At 42.2% G+C, this 20236-nt stretch overlaps 1 protein-coding gene across 1 annotated transcript in view; it reads left to right on the top strand.

Annotated features, from left to right (window-relative positions):
- LOC148507860 (ubiquitin carboxyl-terminal hydrolase 12-like) overlaps positions 1–16521 on the top strand; it is a 76383-nt gene extending 59862 nt beyond the window's left edge. Inside the window, exons 5-9 of the mRNA XM_088445506.1 lie at positions 2875–2951; positions 5850–5933; positions 8606–8803; positions 13729–13807; positions 15418–16521. Of these exons, the coding sequence (XP_088301632.1) occupies positions 2875–2951; positions 5850–5933; positions 8606–8803; positions 13729–13807; positions 15418–15519 (540 nt within the window). The 3' untranslated portion in view covers positions 15520–16521. The remainder of the gene's footprint in view (positions 1–2874; positions 2952–5849; positions 5934–8605; positions 8804–13728; positions 13808–15417) is intronic.
- The last annotated feature ends 3715 nt before the right edge of the window (positions 16522–20236 follow it).

The raw sequence follows: 20236 nt of genomic DNA, 5'->3' as shown, positions 1-20236 counted from the left end.
GTTCATGGTTAGAAGTTTCTAATGCACAAAATGTAATCTATTATGATGCATTTCTAGAATAGCTGTTGTCAGATAGGGGTGTGGATTGAAAGATCTACAGTAAAAAGCTAGACAATGTCTAGATAGACACCAAATATTAGACAGTCAAAAGGTTGACAGGGACAAAATGACGACAGGGTCAAAAGGGCGACATGAAAAGGTAAACACAAAAATGGTCGACACGTTTTTATTTTTTTATTTCTTCTAACCCTAATTTTCACCCTAACCCTCCCCTTGGTGCCTAACCCTAACCCTTCCTCCTGGTGCCTAACCCTAGCCATCGGGGTAGGTGCCTGACCCTAACCGTCCCTCCTGGTGCCTAACCCTAAGCCCCTGGTGAGTGCCTAACCCTAAAAAACCCCACAAAAAACGTGTCTACCTTTTGTCCCTGACGACCTATTAACTGTCTAACATCTGTTGTCTATCTAGACATTGTCTATCTTTTTACTGTAGATCTTTAGACCGGATCCGTCAGATAGATATCAACTTGGATCCTCCAATATAGGTTTTGCTGAGTGGCAGATTTTACATCTCTAACTGGAAAGATGGGATTGTAATGCCACGTACACACTAGACGATAAAAGTGAACGATAACTGTATCGTTCTTATCGTCTAGTGTGTATGAGCCGAACGACCAACGATGCGCGCTCCCGCGGGACGATAACGATGTTTGCTGTAGCCTGAACATACAGGTAAGTCCAACGATATCGTCAGGAACTGCATGTTCGGTTTTGTGGCAGACTGATGTCACTGAACGATATTGTTAGCGATATTGGTTAGTGTGTATGCACTATGTTGTTTGGCTGGCAGTCCAAGGGCAATCACTGACAATATCGCTCATGGAGCATATCGTCTAGTGTGTTTGAGCCTTAAGAATACTTTGCTATACAATATCTCACTGTCACTCTCTCTTATGATGGCCAAAGTATGTGCAAGATATGGGACAATATGGTATTTACATTATAATGCAGTGTAATGAGTGGTTAAGCAGATCTTTGTGGTAATTGGGTTCCACTTGGGCTGTGTCATGAGCTGACATATTGTGCTGCTCCACTATGGATTCTTCCCCTAGGAGTATAGCATTTACCTCTGTTCCTCCAGGGAGCTGAAGTCTGCATGTGAGCTGAGATTCCATGGAAGTGAGTGCCCCTTATATCAGAGGATTAACACTGGATCTCTGCCTTGCCCCATTGCATTCTGGGCCTGATTCAGACCCACTCGCAAGCGGCTGTCCGCTCGCAAGTGGTTCGATGTTGTGCACTGCGCATGCGCACGAAGGCGAGAGCTCCGTCGAGCGCATGCGCCAGACACGACGAGCGAAGGACTTTCCTTCGCTCGTTGTGTCTGATCAAAGGGGGCGTGCTGTCGATGTTGATTGACAGCACGCCCCCTTTGGTGGGCGTGCCGGGGGCGTGCCTCCCTGACGGGGGCGTTCCCAAGGGAACGCCTACCGTCAGAAGCCGGCCCACTGACATCACTAGTGATGTCAGTGGGAGTGATTTTGGCTCTGATAGAGCCAAAATCACTCCGGGCCTTGCGGTTGAAAAACTCAACCGCAGGCTCCGGCTCGCAGTGGCGATGGTCGCGATGGTCAAGACCATCGCGGCCATCAAACTGCACGCTCGTATAGGCTGTGGGTGGTGACCCACAGCTATACGAGCATCCAGGAGGACGCTCCATAATTATGGAGGGCGGCCCTCATTCAGAGCGTGCGCTCTGCTCAGAGCGTACGGCTCTGAATGAGGGCCTCTGACTTTTCTGAGTTTAGACTTAGCTAGCCAGGAAACTGGGGAGACACATAACTAATAGTAGTTCGCTTGCTCGCTCCTCTTCTTTCAGTTGTGCTCTCTCGCTCTCTCTCGCTCCATTTAATCTCGCTCCTTATCTCACGAACCATTGCTTCTGTAATTGTGTTATAATAGTAAGGGTATATTTGTTTGCAGTGAGGGTGCTATGATCTGGGGTGTGTCTAAGCAGTGCAGTATCTTTGTCTTTTAACATTTAAGGTGAACCTGTAATTCCAAGTTTGTTTAGTTTGTGAATTAGAATCAGGGGCTCTTTAAATCTCCTCTTCTATCCTTTCTGTATAAGTGTACTACATCAACGAGACCTCATTTTCAAAAGATAATTTTTGTATTGTGTTACCATGGCTGATGGGTAGTTTGGTGAAAATAGTTTTCTTGGTAAAGTTTTATGCAGATATTCAATCAAGGTAATTTGGCCAGTGGGAGCAGTGTTCCATTGGAGGCTGTGAGGCTGTGGCACACCTTTCATACTACAGTGGACAAGCTAATAATATAGATACAGCTAGTCATGCTAATAAATGCAAATCTTCAGAGAAATAAAATCTTCCAGGAAGTACCATGGAAAAAATAAAATGCCTTTTAAATTGGGCTAATTGTCTCTGTAGCCCTTCTAACCATCTGCCAAAGTTTAGGTAGGCAATAGGGACATTGTACTGGACACATGCTGTGTACACTTTTTCAGTCAGTTGTTACTGTTGCATTTAAAGGTAGTTTGTGCAACATAGTTTTTTGCTAGTTCCAACAAGCTCCATATCAATATTTTGTAGTATGTTGTACCATAATGGCAGTGTTACAGTGTATATTATGGATAATTGATTTTACTTTGACAGAAAAAAACATAAGGCAGCTTTCACTCAAATTAATGAAAATATTCAGGGATATATAATGCTCTGCATAACCTTATTTTTATTGAACATTTCTAGGAAAGTAAACTGAGAATAAACTCTCACTATGATGTGTATAACTGGTTCAGTCATTTATATATTAACAGTGGTTTTTCCCTGGTAACAATCTGTCTTATCTATTCAAGGTTAGTAGCAAAGATGAAGATTTCTTGGATCTGTCAGTAGATGTGGAACAAAACACTTCCATTACACACTGCTTAAGGTGAGCCAGAGGCCTTTATGCACTATTTCTTAGGTCTAGGTAAAAAAAAATATTTTGTGTGTGTGTATATGTATATGTGTGTATATATATATATATATATATATATATATATATATATATACACACACACACACACACAAATGTCCTGACTGAATCACTTTATTTTATGTTACATTATTTTCTTGACTCTATTTAATGTATTTACAGATTGAACTTGTTAGTGTGATACTTTGAGATTGCGGATTTGAATAGAAACATTTTGCTTCTCAGTCCAGCACTGTTCCGTGCTTCTAATTATTCTAAAGTAAATTTATTTATTTATTTTTTCAGAAAATAATTTTACTGTTATCTGAACCTCTAAGCACATTTTGTACACGTCATTTGTACTTTTCGTGCTTATTTGCCACACATGGCTTTATGGCACTTCTTGCAGAAATCCCTGGTCTTGTTGCCTTGGCACAGACCTATTTGACACTTGTTCCGCTTTTTAGATTACCTTGGTCCTGCTACCTCTTCTTCTTGCCACTCTCCTTCTAGATCTTTCCCTCTCTCTAGTTCATTCTCCAGCTGAAGAATGAACTTTTTCCTTTTCACCTTTGTTTGTTACCTGATTGTATATGACCCAGACATTGATTGCTGCCATGCCCATCGGCCATCTCCTAAATTTGCAACATTAGTGGTGTACTTACGAGCCATTTGGTCAATAGCCCCCAACCCATACTTCGTGGCATTATAGAAGGTTACAGTTTCTGGTTTCTTCTTTTCTCCTTTGCTCACTGCTAGTTCAGCATGCAGTATACTTAGAAGAACAACATTCTTATTTTTACTTCCTTGGTACACAGTCAAGATGCAGTCTCTGTTGATCTGCTGCAAGATGGTAGTGAAGTGTATTTCTGCATTGGGCTTCTTCACCCCATCGGGATGTACTAAGCATCGCATTCTGATTACCGCGGTATGTATCTAGAATATTACAAAGGACAGCTCTCCCAATAAGAGCTGTTCTTTGCAATGCCCCCTGATAGAGGGAATTCCGGGTTTAACACCCAGAAGTCCCTCCGATGTCCTTCTGCTCTTGGGCAGAAGGCCACGGGGGTTGCTGGGAGGGTTCTGTTTGGATCCCTCTCATGGGAAGTGCACCCAAAAAAAGCCCATAGGCTTTTACTGGGTAACACCACCTGAAGATGGCGTTACCCACCAGGATAAAGCACTGGAATGCATCGCATTCTGGTGCTTTGTTCATATGGAAATTGCGGTAAAACCCTGGAAAACTGCATTTTCCCCTTTAGTACATCCTCCCCCAGGGATTTAACAGCAAATTTAGTTTATTGTTTCCAACAAAGATGTTTTCTTCTCTTCTTGGCCAGCTGAAGAGACGTGTCTGTCGTCACGTTTCTTCCTTGGTTTAGAAATGGCTCCATTAAGGGGAAAATAACTTACTCTCCTAGTGACTGCTTTTCTGGACAGGCGTCCTTCTTACCGTGGTACGGGAAGGCATTGCAGACATACTTTGTCACTACGTCTGCAGTGTTCAAGAATTTGAGTTCATATTTGTCGTGTTTGTTTGGCATAAATTTTATACCCTTGCACCTTGTTTTGCTTGGAAGTAATTGCTCATCAATAGTTTAATTTTCACTGAGGTGGTAACAACGGAAACAGTTTCCCACAAACTTCTTCCAAATTTCAGAGACAAGAGCAAACTTGTTAGCTGGCAGATGTTCAGTTTGGGTTTGATTAGTCGCTGAAACTGAAGAATCTGAGAAGCTCCTGAAATCTGTCCCTTGGCATTGTGTCTCTGATATATTTTGGCCCCCAAGAAAGCAACCAAAGATTACGCACAGAGATACCTTTCGTACAAACACCCTGGTCGTACATAATGGCAATCATTGTCTCCAACTCCTCAAGTGATATGGTCCAATCATTGTTCTTCAGTTCTCTCCGAGCATTTGATTCTGTGTGCCTCTTCATGAGACGAAGCATCGGAGTAGGTAGTGTGACCTCCTTGCTCCTTCAGGATGTTCACAGCAGCCCTTCTTCCAGACGACGAGTTGGCAATCCACCACTCTGCACTTCTCTGGCTACCATCTTCACTGCTGAGGCAATTCTTCACTCATATTACGATCTTCATCCTCACTTGCTCTGGCACAAAATCACTATCTCAATCTGATATGTCATTTTCTATTTCAACATCGGAATTCTCTAGAATTCGCTAGATCTCGTAACTAGAAAGGCCAAGCTGATGCAACATGATTAAAGAAGTCAGTCATGGGCAAAGAACACTGCTTAAATGATGAGGTGAATGCAATGAGGGTAAACTCGGACAAGTTTGAACACGCACATGACCCAACATGCTTCGGTTTTTGTATTCAAATCGGCAATCGAAAAGTATCACACGATCAACTCAAATCTTTGACTATAATAATATAAGTTCCAGAAAATGTAAAACTAAAATAAAGTTCTTCTTTAAGTTACATTTTGAAGTTTTTAATGCATTTGTTATGAGGGGGGTGGGGGTCAAAATAACCCCTTCCTTCTAGGTATACTACATGAAATGTCCATGAACACACAAACATTTTGTAGCTTACAATATCTCATCGTAAAAAAGGAAAAAAAACAAAACAAAAGTCACGATATTTGGAGGAAAAAAAAAGTAAAAATGAACGGTATATATTATTAGTGAAACAATGAAGGTTTTTGACCCCTTCTGCCAGTCAACACGAAAAAAATATTTTTTTTCAAATGTATTTAATAACATTCTATTAAAGACTTTTTATATTCTGCATGGTCATTCAATTGTCTGACATTTTTAAGAACATTGTCAAATGTCTTCAGCTTTATAGAAGTATCCCCCTATTGAGACATTGTGTGTTAGTCATACACTTCTGTCTTGTGTTCCTGCAGGGGATTCAGTAATACAGAAACACTATGCAGTGAATGCAAATATTACTGTGAGCAGTGTCGAAGCAAACAGGAAGGACAGAAAAGGTGAGTCTGCTCTCTTACTGTCACTGTATGTATTCCTGTATCATGGTGTTTGTACAGTAAACCTCTATTGAGGGCTTTGCTTTGAAGATTATGAGGGTGCAAAGGGTAACACAATAATGAGCTGGCCACCTGTGTATGTGTGGCTAAACTGAACGCAGATCCTAGCTTCCAATGAACATTGGTCATTTAGCAACCCATCTGCTACAAACAGTTACACTAGCAGTGATTTTATTTTCGACCTCATTAATATGTATAATTCTCACCAGGAATGAATACATTCAGGATGTTCACATGGTCGAAGTTCACGCAGAAAACAAAACCAGTATAAACTAGGTGGACAGAAGGAGGGACATACTTGCTACACAGGGTAGAGAGGGCCCTGTTTGTGCTAACTTACAGTCTATTGTTATCTCTCATAGTGGCTGCAAATTGTGTCATGGTGGCCCATTCCCATGAAGCAGCATCACACTGTTTTTGGCAGGGCAAATCATGTTGCCACACACACCCACCTTCCTAGTGTTGCCGCTGTCTGTAGGATCAAACATTTATCTTTGGGGGTCAATCCAAATAGGTGCGAGTTGCTGTTTTCTCTCTGAATTTTAATATTGCGAATTCATTTTGCAATCCAATTAGCAACTCGCACTGAACTAGTCAGCGTAAACTTGCATTTTTCCATTTGCACCCCCCTTGAGGGATGGAAGGGAAAATCTTTATTTTAAGGTTAAAATGTCAGGACTAATTAGGCAATTGAAAGCTTCCAATTGGCTTAATTAGTACACTTATTACATGTCATTTTTTGAGGTAAAAAAAAAATTCTCTCAAATTTCCGCAAAGTCAACTTTTTCCCTAGTTTGGACACCTCACATTTTGGTATAGTATTTTTAAATAATTGTTTTTTTATAATTTAAAAAAAAGAAATGTTATTGTTAAAGGAGATGCAGTCAGGAAGCTGACGGTCAAAATGCCGACCGCCGGCTTCCCGACTGACAAATCCTGGCAGGGTACTAAAGACAGACGTTGAAATCCTGACACCTGTCATTAGACCTACGCCGGGAGCCCGGCATACCGAACGAAGGTAAGCCGGGCGGCCGCGGAGGGAGGGTTAGGTGTCAGCGCTCCCCGGGGGACTTAGGGTTAGGCACCCCCCGGGAGGGTTAGCATTAGGCTATGGGAAGGGGCGGTTAGGGTTAGGCACCCTTCCCCCCCTCCCTCCCGGGGACATAGGTTTCGGCTGCGGGGACGGGTGGGTTAGGTTTAGGCACTTAGGGGGGGTTAGGGTTAGGCACTAGGGGGAAGATTAGGGTTAGGCACCCCTAAAGGAAGGGTTAAGCGGGGGGCAGGGTTAGTACTACTTTCCAAAAACCCCTGACTGAATCTTCACCCCTGCCGGGCTTCTCGCGTCGGGATTTGAACCGTCGACCGCATAATACACACCGGTCCCTTTTTAACTTGCCTACTTTTTTTTTTTGCAGTTTTTGTTTAATTAATTTGAGATTAAACAAAAAAAGTTTGCTTTTTATCTTTTTCTTTTTTGGCATCTATTTTTAAAATGGCACAAATCAGCCATTTGGCACCATTTAAAAACCTACAGTACTTTCCTTATGCTCACTAACAGTCTTCTATATGGTCCAGCTAACTAAATTATCAATTTTGGGGAGTCCAGGATGGTCTCCCCATATTTGCATGCACTCCTCTCACGTTGCATTTGGCAGTCAGTTCGCAAACCCCTGCTGCGAGTACCGCGGATAGGCATTATTAATTGGATTGGAGAATTCTCGGGTGTGCGCAATCGTGCGAAGTCTGCGAGTTTCATGAAATAAAACTCGCACCTAATTGCACTGACCCTTCGGTGTGAATAGATGGAATTACATGTAATGTGAAAAGTATGACTATACTTCACAATTATAATTATTTTTAACTACATGGCACCTTGTGCTGCTCTAATGAAGAAGTGGTTTTGTGCAGTACATTATTTCTTGTAATATCTATTTCTTATACTAAAATACAATTATGCAGGTTCTTGTCTACAAGCTAGTACAATATTGCATGGCTCTATTCCTTGTGTTTACATTTAAATTCAAATATTTTATTAATGACCTAATGTACTGACCATCATGGGTTTGTTTGTTTTGTTTTTCATTTTAATACTGATTCTCTATATCTTGCTGGCCCTTAAACATTTGTCATAGTATATGCCTATGGTTATCTACATGATTTGTGTAGGTCCCAGTAACATGAACACGAGAAAAGTGAAGTGACTTAATTTCCTTCTGATGTATGAAGTACCTTTTAGCCAATATGTCTCGTTCATAAATTATTGTTATAGATTATCAGTGTTTAATCTATTTTCAACTTGTTATGTTGGGCCCATATAAATGAATTTGACCAGCGCTGTATTCTGACACTGATAACTATTAATCCTTTCCCCTTCATATTGCACATATTATTCTACCACTTAACCACGTGTTTTTGCCATCTCTCCCTTTAATTCTTTGTACCCCACATTCAGTAATCTTTCACAGTAGGGACTATATTAGAGTTCTACTTCTGAAAATGTTTGGATAGTACAAGTATGTCACAGCATCTCTTCTTATATTTTATCTCATTGTCCGTTCTCCCCATGTGATAATACGATGAAGTGCAGCCATTTGTGTTTTTTTATCTGTTTGCAGGATGAGAGTGAAGAAGTTGCCTATGATATTAGCCCTGCACTTGAAAAGATTTAAATACATGGACCAGCTGCACAGATATACCAAACTCTCTTACCGTGTGGTGTTCCCACTTGAGCTGCGGCTTTTCAACACTTCCGGGGACGCCACGAACCCTGACCGAATGTATGACCTTGTGGCGGTGGTGGTCCACTGTGGCAGGTGTGTAAATCTGATTATTGATAGAGTAGATATTAGGGATAATGTACCCATTGTGTATGTGACGATGACAGTAGAAGCCTTGAGCAGACCATTACAAGGCACGTGGTCTGAGTAGCACATCGCCATTATAATGCTGTAATAGTACGCCTTCACTCTTCGTGATATCTTATTAATGCCTTTTCATCTTCCCAGTACTCTGTAATCTGTTACTTCACATTCCTTGTATTGTGTAGCAATGATCAATGTTAGAAAACTCCTTGATGCTTTCAACAAAAACAGTATTAACTATTGATTAGAATTTGCCTTGGTGGAACTTCCAAATGCTAAATGGGTACAGATGTGCCCTCATTCACTATTGCTGCAGTTGCGCCAAACAACCCTTCTTGGCGCACCAGTTCCCGTGCATCTTGACTTGCGCTGAGCATATTTTTTGCCCGAAAATATTAGTTGAATTCGGATGCGACAAACCGCTTCCTGACACTGTGCTGATTAATTTGATGTTCGACACTAGTATATCTTTGTGCGACTGAGGGCCGTATTCAATTAGAGGCGAAAAGTGCAGTTTGGAGAAAAGTTTCCGCGGATTTGGACTTTCCGCCTGTTTTCAAAGTATCTCCATATTCAGTTCCAGGACGATTTCGCCTAAGCGGAAAGTCGATGCATTGTAATAGGCGGAAAAGTGTCTCCTATGAATAGCAGGAGAAAAACAGTGCAAAATATTTATTGTGGGATGCAAACGTGGGGAAACGACTCAGAGCTCTTGGGACAGCCCCCCAAAGGACAAATCAACCAAAAAAAAATAAATTACCAGAACAAAAAAAGGGGCGAAAAAGTAAAAAGTGGAGGGACAACTATAAAAACTAGCGAAATAGACTTTTTGGGGTGCTGTATGGAGCGGCCAAGTGTTTTTGGGATTGCAGGTGCATATATGAGGGTGGTTTTTGGCGTTTTTTAAAAGTTCACTTTAGAGACATAAAAAATGCTAACGCCCATTTTCAAGTACCCCAAATTTGACTGAACTACTTATTTTCACCAAAAAATACAGCTTTATGCCATTCTGCAACACTTTTGCAAAGACGCTAATAAGAAGCTATTTTAACTACTTAAGTACCCCAAACACTATTATTAGGGCTTTTAGTACACATCTACATTGGCTCCCCATGTAAGTGCATTTGGGGTACAGACTGATGACAAAAAGTCGGACAGGAAAAACTTTTCTGACTTTTTGCCTCGAATTGAATACGAGCCTGAGTCTGAATCTGTATACGAAGTACTATGTTGCAGCGGCCACAGCTTTTTTCCATGCTAAGGTTCGATGTGCTTCATATACAGACTCAGGGCCTGATTCAGAGCCGGACGCTCTGACCATAGCGCTCGCTCTGAATCAGGGCCCTCCTCCATTAAAATGGAGCGTCCTCCTGGACGCTCGTATAGCTGTGGGTCACCACCCACAGCATATACGAGCGTCCAAAAAGATGGTCGCGATGGTCTTGACCATCGCGACCATCGGACTTGCGACGGAGACCCTGCGGTAGGGTCTCCCTGCCACAAGCCCTGGCGTGATTTTGGCTCTATCAGAGCCAAAATCACTCCCACTGACATCACTAGTGATGTCAGTGGGCCCGGCTTCAGACGGTAGGCGTTCCCATGGGAACGCCTCCGTCTGGCAGGCACGCCCCCGGCACGCTCACCAAAGGGGGCGTGCTGTCAATCAACATCGACAGCACGCCCCCTTTGGTGCGAGACCAGGAGCGACAGCTTGGCTGTCGCAGTCCGGGTCTCGCGCATGCGCACGACGGAGCTCCCTCCGTCGTGCGCATGCGTAGTGGGGAACATCGACCCACTTGCGAGCGTACTGCCGCTTGCGAGTGGGTCTGAATGACCCCTTCAGTCACACACACATCTACAAGTGTCACATATCAGATCAATCAGTGCAGTCTCAGGAAGCTGTTGCATCCATTTTGCAACTAAGACACATTTATTTTTGCGTCTAACACACGTTGATGCTGTTAGGAAAGTACACCTAGGGGAAATGATGTACAGGGTTAACCCCTCTGATTGAATTGCTGGTCACGGGTAATTAACTGTATGTTCATTAAAATTGGTGCAAAATAAAAGTGGTGTTACCCATAGTTACTAATCAGAGATTTGCATTCAATTGTTAAGCTGCACCAGAAAATTAGTTACCGTATATATAGGTACCTACTTTTACCCCCAAAAACTGGGAAAATGTATTGACTCGAGTATAAGCCTAGTGTGGGAAATGGCAGCAGCTGGTAGTGCCCCCAGTAGTAATTCCCTCTGGTTGTGCCCCCAGTAGTAATCCCTCCTGGTAGTGCTCCCAGTGGTAATCCCCCCCCTTTCAGTGTCTCCTGTAGTAATCCCCCCCTGGTAGTGCCCCCTGTAGTAATTGCCCCCTGTAGTAATCCCCCCCTTGTAGTGCCCCCTGTAGTAATCCCCCCCTGGTAGTTCCCCCTGTAGTAATCCCCCCCTGGTAGTTCCCCCTGTAGTAATCCCCCCCTGGTAGTTCCCCCTGTAGTAATCCCCCCCTGGTAGTGCTCCCTGTAGTAATCCCCCCCCTTGTAGTGCCCCCTGTAGTAATTGCCCCCTGGTAGTGCCCCCTGGAGTAATCTTGCCCCCTGGAGTAATCTTGCCCCCTGGAGTAATCTTGCCCCCTGGAGTAATCTGCCCCCCCAGTAGAGAGAAAAGTAGTAAGAATTAAAAAAAAAAAAAAATCACTTACCTGAAACTCCCGCTCCTGGTCCCGCCGCTGTCCGCTCCTCCGGCCGCTTTGTATGGGAGAGACGTCGTCATGACGACGTCTCTCCCATTACCCACTGCAGGAGCCGGAAGATGGCTCTCGCAGTGGGAGCAGCAGCAGCCACTGAGAGTCTGACAGACTCTCAGCGGCTGCTGATTACACCAAACACGCAGCTGCCGGCTCCGGCGGCTGTGTGTTTGGCAGTGTGTAGCGCTGACCGAACTCCGTCCGGTCAGCGCTACACTTGACTCGAGTATAAGCCGAGTGGGTACTTTTTCAGCACAAAAAATGTGCTGAAAAACTCGGCTTATACTCGAGTATATACGGTATTTGTAGAATACAAGAGTGATGCTAATATATGTATAAACTCTTGTTATTATATGTATAGATTGTGAGTTATGTCATTTAGAATCATAGTTCTTATGCCCTCACTTCAGTCTTCATTAGGAATATTGTGTATTATCCGAAATAATGTACCCCTTATTGTAACCTCTTATAGTTATTAGAAGCCAAGTTGAATTTCTGTCACCTGGTTAAAAGTACACTTCGATTTTATATTGTCATAGAACTCCTCTGGCCTATGCTCTCTTTACAATTTACTATCATTATATAGTACTGCATACGAGCAATGTGGACCTGGCATATGCCGAGTCAATCCAGCCCACTGTAATACCTACCTGTGCCGACGCTCTCCTGGTCTGTCTTGTCTCTGTCACAGCAGTGAGAGCCTGCAGCTCGTGACCCTACTCTCTTTTCCATCTCAGAGCATCCTATTATATTAAGATACTGTGCTGATTTGTTTCCTGTAAATAACAGCTGTAATTATGGGAGGATGGTTGGACTGTCCCTCCTTTCAATCAGGGAGGATGGTTGGACTGTCCCTCCTTTCAATCAGTTTTGCCAGCTGTTCTATCACTCTTGTTTCCATCTTTTGAAGTAAATACTATCCGGATTTTCACTCATTCTCTCTGTGTTGATTTGATCTATCATTATTCCTGGACCACACCAACAAATCATTTAAACTTTTTTTTTTTTTTTTGTTTGGATACTTCTGTATCCACTGACATCCCCACTGTCATCTTGGGTGAATTCAACAAACCAATTTTTCCACTCTCTTCTTGTGCCTCCAAACTACTGTCTCACATCCTCTCTTGGCCTCACCCAGTATACTGACTATTCTATGGTTGTGATGGCCACTGCCTTTATCTTCTGTCTTCCAGACATGTCTTTTTCAATTTCTTTAAAACTTATTTCAAATACACTGCTATCTTATCAGTCCTAATGCTCTTGACAAACAAACATACTTACAATTGAATTCCTTTACTGTACCCAGTGGCATCTTCTCTTCCCTTGATCTCACAAATAAAGTTGAAGGTTTGAATGTAATAACTTCTGAGTTGGAAAAAGTGCAGAGTTTTTGTTGATTTTTGTTGTGGAATTTAAAACAGCTTTGTTTTTTTAAAAGGTGAAACCAACCCTTGTCACTTTTATATCCAATGGCACAATCGCAGACAGATTGTCACTTTTTGCTAAAATCAGGAGCTATTCCGTTTGTCCTAAATGTCTGCTCCACTGCTTTATATTTGCACCTTTCTATCCTAGCTCATTCAGGCTTCTCTGCCCATTAAGGGCTACTTTGGGATTGCATAGGCTCTTTGCAATTCCTTCCCTCATACAACAAGTCTTTCCTCTAGACTCCAAACTTTCCAGCAAGCTTATCATCTTCCTGTCCCCAGGCCAACATTGCTGTATGACTAGATCATATAGCCCCACAAAGCACTTTTTCCTATTGCATTCTGGCTGGAAAAATATGCACTTTCCCTATAAGTTGTATTAGTGCAAGCAGGGCCCCCTTACCAGTTTGGGGGAATGTAATAGGGTCTGATTTTTTTTAAAGGCAAAACCAAGTTGGTTTTACCTTTTAAATATATTGCTGCAAAAATGGGCACAATTACAGATTCTTACCCTATTAAATTGTTCTTTGTCTGATAATACTCAGCCTTGTTTTATTGCTGTGTTTTAATATGAAGCGGAGTGTGCTGGTGCTACATAAATTAAGGTAAGTACAGAGATTGTCTGCTTTTATATATGTATTTGCATAGACAAAATAAAATCTACACGCCTCTGCTTTTAACATTTACTCTTCTTCTCTTTACCGAGACAGTGGCCCAAACCGCGGACACTACATCACCATTGTAAAGAGTCATGGATTCTGGCTGCTGTTTGATGATGATATTGTAGAGGTTGGTTTTTTGGATATTTTTTGGGTTATCAGATTGTGTGTCTTATCTGCCAGATAATCTCTGCATTGTCTACAACATAGAACATGCAATTCTATGCTCTAGAGGGGTTGGGTTTGAGATCCCGGCTCCTTACCCCTAACCCTCCACCCTAGTACCTAAATTCCCCTCCCCGCACCCTAAACCTAACACTCCCTCCCAGGTGCCTAACCTCCCCCCTAGAGCTTAAACCTAATCTCCCCGCACCCTAATCCTAATCTTTCCCCCCCCCCCAGTGCCTAAACTTAACCCCCAAAGTGCCTAACCCTTACCCAGCACCCTAACGCCCGATACTTAGCTTCGGGATGCTGGCGGTCGTGATTCTGGCGCTGTCGGTATTTCTGCGCCGGTCTTTCGCCCGTCGGCATCCCGCACGGCAGGATGCTGACTACATGCCATTCTAGACCATGTGGGTCCAATATGCATCTCTTATCTAGTGCGTCCTGTTCTTGCTAATGATGATTGACCATATCGCCAGGCTTCGCATTTTCGTCTCTCATTTTGCCATTTGCATTTGCAATCCACTTAACACTAGTCCTGGAACCAGAATAAGGATGGCCTCTAAGGTGCAAAGCAAGATGATGCCAGTATACTAAAATGCATCCCATAAATGTAAAATTTGTTCAGTGACCGCATTGCAGCCTACTTCCTAACCGTTCCTCCTGCTGATCTATTTTGAAATAACGTTGGCTCGTCCAAGGGCAGACATAATATGTTGAGTGACTCTAATATTATATTTGGTCTATTTTACCTAAACATAGTGTTTTATTGCTAAATAAATAATGCATCTTTTACCTTTTTATTGTTAGTATACTTTTGCCTCATGAAACTATAGATGTTCGCCAACGATTAGTGTTATTTATTTATTATGGGATACGGAGTAGACACAGGAATTATAGTGTTCCCTTTTTATACCACCACCTTATACTACAGTGAAAACTGGCTTTATCTCGAGGGAGGCATTATAAAGCAGGGTAACCTAGAATGTAATTAATTTTAGTGTACTTTTGCACACCAATTACCCCATGTTGGTACATAAAAGTGGCTCTGTATAAGGGAGAGGTTTATAAAGAGGGAGAACTGTACACTTTTCAGTTATGCAATTAAAATGAAGGAACATTTTTAGATGTGAACATTGAGCCGTGGATCTGATTTAAATATATTTTGTTTCTCTGCTACTAACTATGTAGATTAAGTATTCCTATCTTGGAGATATAAACTTCAGGGAAATGCCTTTTACTGGGTGCAGTATGGTTTCAAAGCTATTTTGCAGAGATTAATACTCCTGAGTTAGAAGTGACATATTGGCATATTGTCTTTTTAACGGAGTTTATTAAAACTATTTATTGTTTTTAGTGAGTTAGGTGTTCTACAGAGTCACAGTCTATGTACATTTTGTGTGCTCAGATTTTAAACTGGATCAGAATTAGACATACATCTTTGGTGATCACAAAGTCATTTTTCCTGCGTTCCATTTATGTGTCATTGTAGTAAACATTGTCAGATAAAGCTTTTCAGTATCTAAAAATATACATCTTAAGTACTTGTTCACTCTTCCCTCCTTTTGACCACAGAAGATCGATGCCCAAGCCATTGAAGAGTTCTACGGTTTAACATCAGACATTTCCAAAAACTCTGAGTCAGGATATATCCTGTTTTACCAATCCAGAGACTAAACCCCATTCTGGGGAGAAAGTAAATGCCTAGTACTGGAGAAGGTTAAACTGTTGGACAGTGAAGGAGGAATCAATGGTCCTAGCATGGACATAAAGGATTCACACAGCTGCCACCGTGGATATCGGTTTTCAGTTCCTGGAAAGACTGTTTCACTTTTAATTTCTCCGGTCTCCACAAGTATACAAAGCTGATCTTCTCCAGAAAGCCATTTCAATCTGTCTTCTCTTTACCAGGCCCAGAAAGGTCAAAACCTTCCCTACTCCTTGTAGGCTGAGAAGAGTGCTTTGGCGCTGTTTTGTTGGAGAGTCCGTGGGAAAGATGACATCCACTGCTGAGTGTAAATGACTCACTCCGACCCAAGCAAAGAAGATAGCACTTTGTAAGACAGAGGACAGCTGTGGTTTTGGTGCTCAGTTCATTCACAATCAAAGATTTTAAAGTTTAAAATTGTGATTCATAACAATCAGGTTATTGTTTCATATCACTTGTAATCATGTCTGCTTCTGCACCATCTTCAGTGATTCCTGCCTTCCATTTGTTTGCTGTAACACTCCTTGTAGTGAGTGTTAATAGGCTGCTGTTCTGCACACTAAATAATGGGATCACTAATTTTTATTTTTGTTATTTAATTTTTTTTTCAGTATATGTTTGAATTTTAGCACCTTTTTATGGTTGAAGACCTTCAAGTGTTGCTTCAATAATGGACGTGGGCTGACCAGAGTGCAAGGCTCGAGGGTTCCCACCCCAATTTAACAAGCCCCCTAATCAGTAGGGTTTTTAGGCTCTAATAACGTGAGCAGAGGTGAGTTGATCAGCATTTATGTTTGAGTCACATGTGCTCTTGTTTATTAGGTGCCAAAAACACCTGGATGTCTGGATAAGTGCTATAATTGGTTATATCTGCAACCGCTGTTCATAAACCTACAATTACAAGAGACTCCTTAAAAATTTCAGTAGGATTAAAGTGTCAAAACCCATAAATAAAGCAATTAACCCATCTATTTAGGATTTCATTTGTGGTTTTTAAGCAACATGATTTTTACTCCTATAGTAACAAGTGATATGAATGAGATGCAGGTGCCTGGACAGGTAATGTTGTGTACTGTCTCCATCATATTTGCATGGGATAAGACAGTTTGCGACTAGAGATGAGAAACAAGTTTTATGGCAAAACAGGCTGTTTTAAGCTGCATTCACATGTAAAGATTTTTCTGTCCAACCATCCAACTAATTGATTGGTTGGAATGAAAATCTGGTAACATATGGGAGTAATTGATGATCAGCAATTTGCTCCTAAATGCCAGAAAATAGATGAAAATGGTCGTTTGATCTAAACAATTTGTTCAAACAACAGTTTTTGTCCATTTTCTGCCATTTGGGAGCAAATTGCTGATTGTCATTTGCTTTCATACCTTACCAGATTTTCATTCCAACCAATCAACTAGTTGGATGGTTGGACAGAAAATTTTTACGTGTGTATGCTGCTTTAAAGGGGCCTATATCCATTAGCAGATAAATTGAACGATAGAATGATATATCGTTCAATCGTTCAATTTATCTGCTATGGATAGGCCCTGAATGATGACAGATGCGCACTCCCGCGGCCGATAAATTGAATCTTTCATCTCTCCAACATGTTGGTCAGTTATCGCATATTGCTATTAGAAATATCTGGCAGTTTATATGCGGGAAACGACGAAAGATATTAGCAGCAGCTACAGAGCGCTGCAGAGAAAAAAAATCCACTCTCTGAATGATGTCGTGCGATATCGTTCATCGTTTGCCAAAATCTGTCATGTACAGCCACCGGAATTTTCAAGGGATATCTTTTGTCTTTCATCGCTCAGAAAAACATCTGCTAATGGATAGGCCCCATTACAGACATGCAATGTTCCAGTGATACCATCTCTTCTTTGTTTGGCTTGTGCATCACTTCCGCACTATATTTGTAAATTCACCTTTCCAGAATTTCACTATGCTTTGAGGTAAAACTGGGAACACTTAAAACGAAATGTGCATATTTTCATCTCTAAATGCGGCATGTGGTGAATATTTTGCGGAACAATATTGAAAATCTCTTTCCTCTCTTATTGGCTTTGAAATAGGTCTGACTATCGTTAAATTTAGTGTTTATTCTCCATACTTTTATAATCTCATTCAGGTTGATTTGATCAAGTAAACTAAAACTTTTTTATTTTTTCATATCTAAGCTTTTTGCTGTCATTATAGCATCACCCTGTAAGGCTTATGCCTAAAGCTGGCCATACACGGTACAATTATCGGGGCGATCCGCCCGATATCCGCAGATCGCCCCGATAATTGTAGCGTGGGGGGGTGACCAAGGGTTAAATATTGCTCGATCGGGCATGCCGGGCTGTCCAGCATGCCCGTCCGATGCGATATTTACCGGGAAACTGTCGGCCGCATCGGGCAGTGTATGCCCAGCCGCGGCTGACAGACAGACAGATATTTCCTGTGTTCCTTCCCATTGAAGGAATAGGGAAATGTCTCCTCCCCCGGGGGGCGGAGCGCAGATGTCGGGGCTAATACACTGTGAGTGAAATCTCAGTGTATGCCGCGGACATCTGCGGCTGGCAGGCTGCCAGATAAAATGTCTGTCGGTCTGACAGACATTTTATCTGACCGTGTATGCCCAGCTTAACATGACTCAAATTTGTAAATCTGCCCTAACAGTACAGCAACCAATGAGATTTTTGCTTTCATTTCTTTGCCTGCACAAGGCAGATAAGTGTCAATTGCTAAGTGGGTGCTTTGGTTTCTGAACAGATTTGCACTTTGAGCAGTGTTAGCAAAGTATTTGCATTGTGTCATTCATATATAAATCTAACAAGCAATTTCAGTGCACACTTGTACACACTGCCTGGAGAAGGCCATGGCTAGCTGTAGCTATCTCTATACAAACTTTGTTTTCTAATAGACACACCGAGAGTGCTGATAATAGCAACATGTTCTGTTCATGAAGACTTGCAGCATGAGGTACATACACCTTTTCTTCTTCTATTATATCAGGGATACCATTTTCCCATATTATTAATGCAGCTGTGCATGTGAGGGGTGCTTAAATAAAAGCATATGGCAGAGAATAAAGTTTTCTTGAAGCACCAACACTGTCTGCACCTTGTTCAGTAGCACTAAAGGCCTTTGTCTAAGAGTAACCTTGTATGTACAGAAGTCCAGGACCATTCCAGGACAAGTGCAGGCCATGAAGGTCATAACTACTTTTATTCTAAATAGGTCTACTTATCATTGACTTCATTATGTATGATTACTCGGTTGTCCTAAGGTTTTTTTTGTTATATAGCCTTCTGTATTCCTTTTATAGTGTTCTTAAAATTCTCTCATATTTGTTAGTTTTATACAGGGATTTCTCCTTTCGAATAAGCCTATATAAGGTCATATGTTGATTTGAGTGGGATTATTTAGGTGCATTAACTCTTAACAACAGGATACATAGTTGCTTTGTGCAGTCTAGTTGAAAGCTAACTAATAAAAATAAAGTGCCTTGTTACTGCTAGAGATCAGTTGTTCAGTTCTAGTTTAGTCTTTTTCCACCAGGTTCGGATTCAAGCACGTGGCTGGCAGCAGTGAAGTGTCCTGTTTAGCACTTCTCTGCTTTGAGCCATTCATAGAGCAGTGTACCATTGGTGAAGTGTATTACTTCTCCAGCGGTGCGCCTGCTCCTATATGTATTGCATCACCATACTTTTATATGGTGAGTGCAATTCACAAAGGAACGGAAATCGCAGCTTTCCGTTCCTCTGCTAGCACCGCACTCGCCATTTCAGGATGGCGTTAGCATTGCTGTCAAAGGAGAAGAGCAGCGAAGACTGCTGTCTTCCTGCCTCCTCCCTGTTGTTTCTGTCCACACACACACTGCTGCAGGGCCCCCTCGCTATACCCCTACACCCGCCGCCTACAACTAAAGTAAAGTGACTGCTGCCCCCCTTCTTACACCTGCCACCTCCTACTTATTGCCCCAGTGCCCTTACGCTCTGTCCCTACCCCCACCGCCCACCCCCCCCCCTCCTGCTGTTGACACAAGATGACCTCTTTGCGCACAGATCACAGCACAGGATCCATCGGCCAGATGACCGCAGCGCACCGAGAGAAGACCGGATCGCCGGGCCTGCAGTTGCCGCAGCGCATTGCATATCAGGTAAGTATACATGAATTGCTATTTATCAAAACTAAAGATCGCATCGAACTGATGTGGTCTACAGTGATAAGTAACAATTCTTTAATGCAGATGTACATGAGTAGACCCCATGTATACTACAACGAAGTTAAAGTTCGATCCTTGGTGTCTAAACAAGCCAGGCCTTTGGGAGAATCAATAGTGATTATGACTGAGCCACCTGGGATGAAGCAGAGAGCGTTATTATCTGACTTGCGCAAAGACCAACGCTGAGAAATCCTGTCCTACGACATCATTTGTTAAAGATTGCCTTGGCATACAGTATGCTTGTGACATAACCAGACGTGTCTGTTGACTAGTGGTAGAGACCCCAATTGCCTCTGCTGGTTGGACAGAAGACACAGGTAAGTGCAGAGTAAATATTTAAATTTAGTTTACATCAAATACATTTCTGAAGTTTTCTTACTCCCTAAACTTTGCCAGGAAAGCTTGGCCTGCAGTACTATTGCCATTCTCATTCTGTAAGAGCAAGCTAGCACTCATATTTTGGCCATACACCT

Source organism: Taudactylus pleione, unplaced genomic scaffold, assembly GCF_031769625.1.
Source record: "Taudactylus pleione unplaced genomic scaffold, aTauple2 ptg000381l, whole genome shotgun sequence".
Lineage (NCBI taxonomy): Eukaryota > Metazoa > Chordata > Amphibia > Anura > Myobatrachidae > Taudactylus > Taudactylus pleione.
The sequence above is the reverse complement of the archived record's forward strand: the minus strand, read 5'-3'. Positions and strand labels throughout refer to the sequence as shown.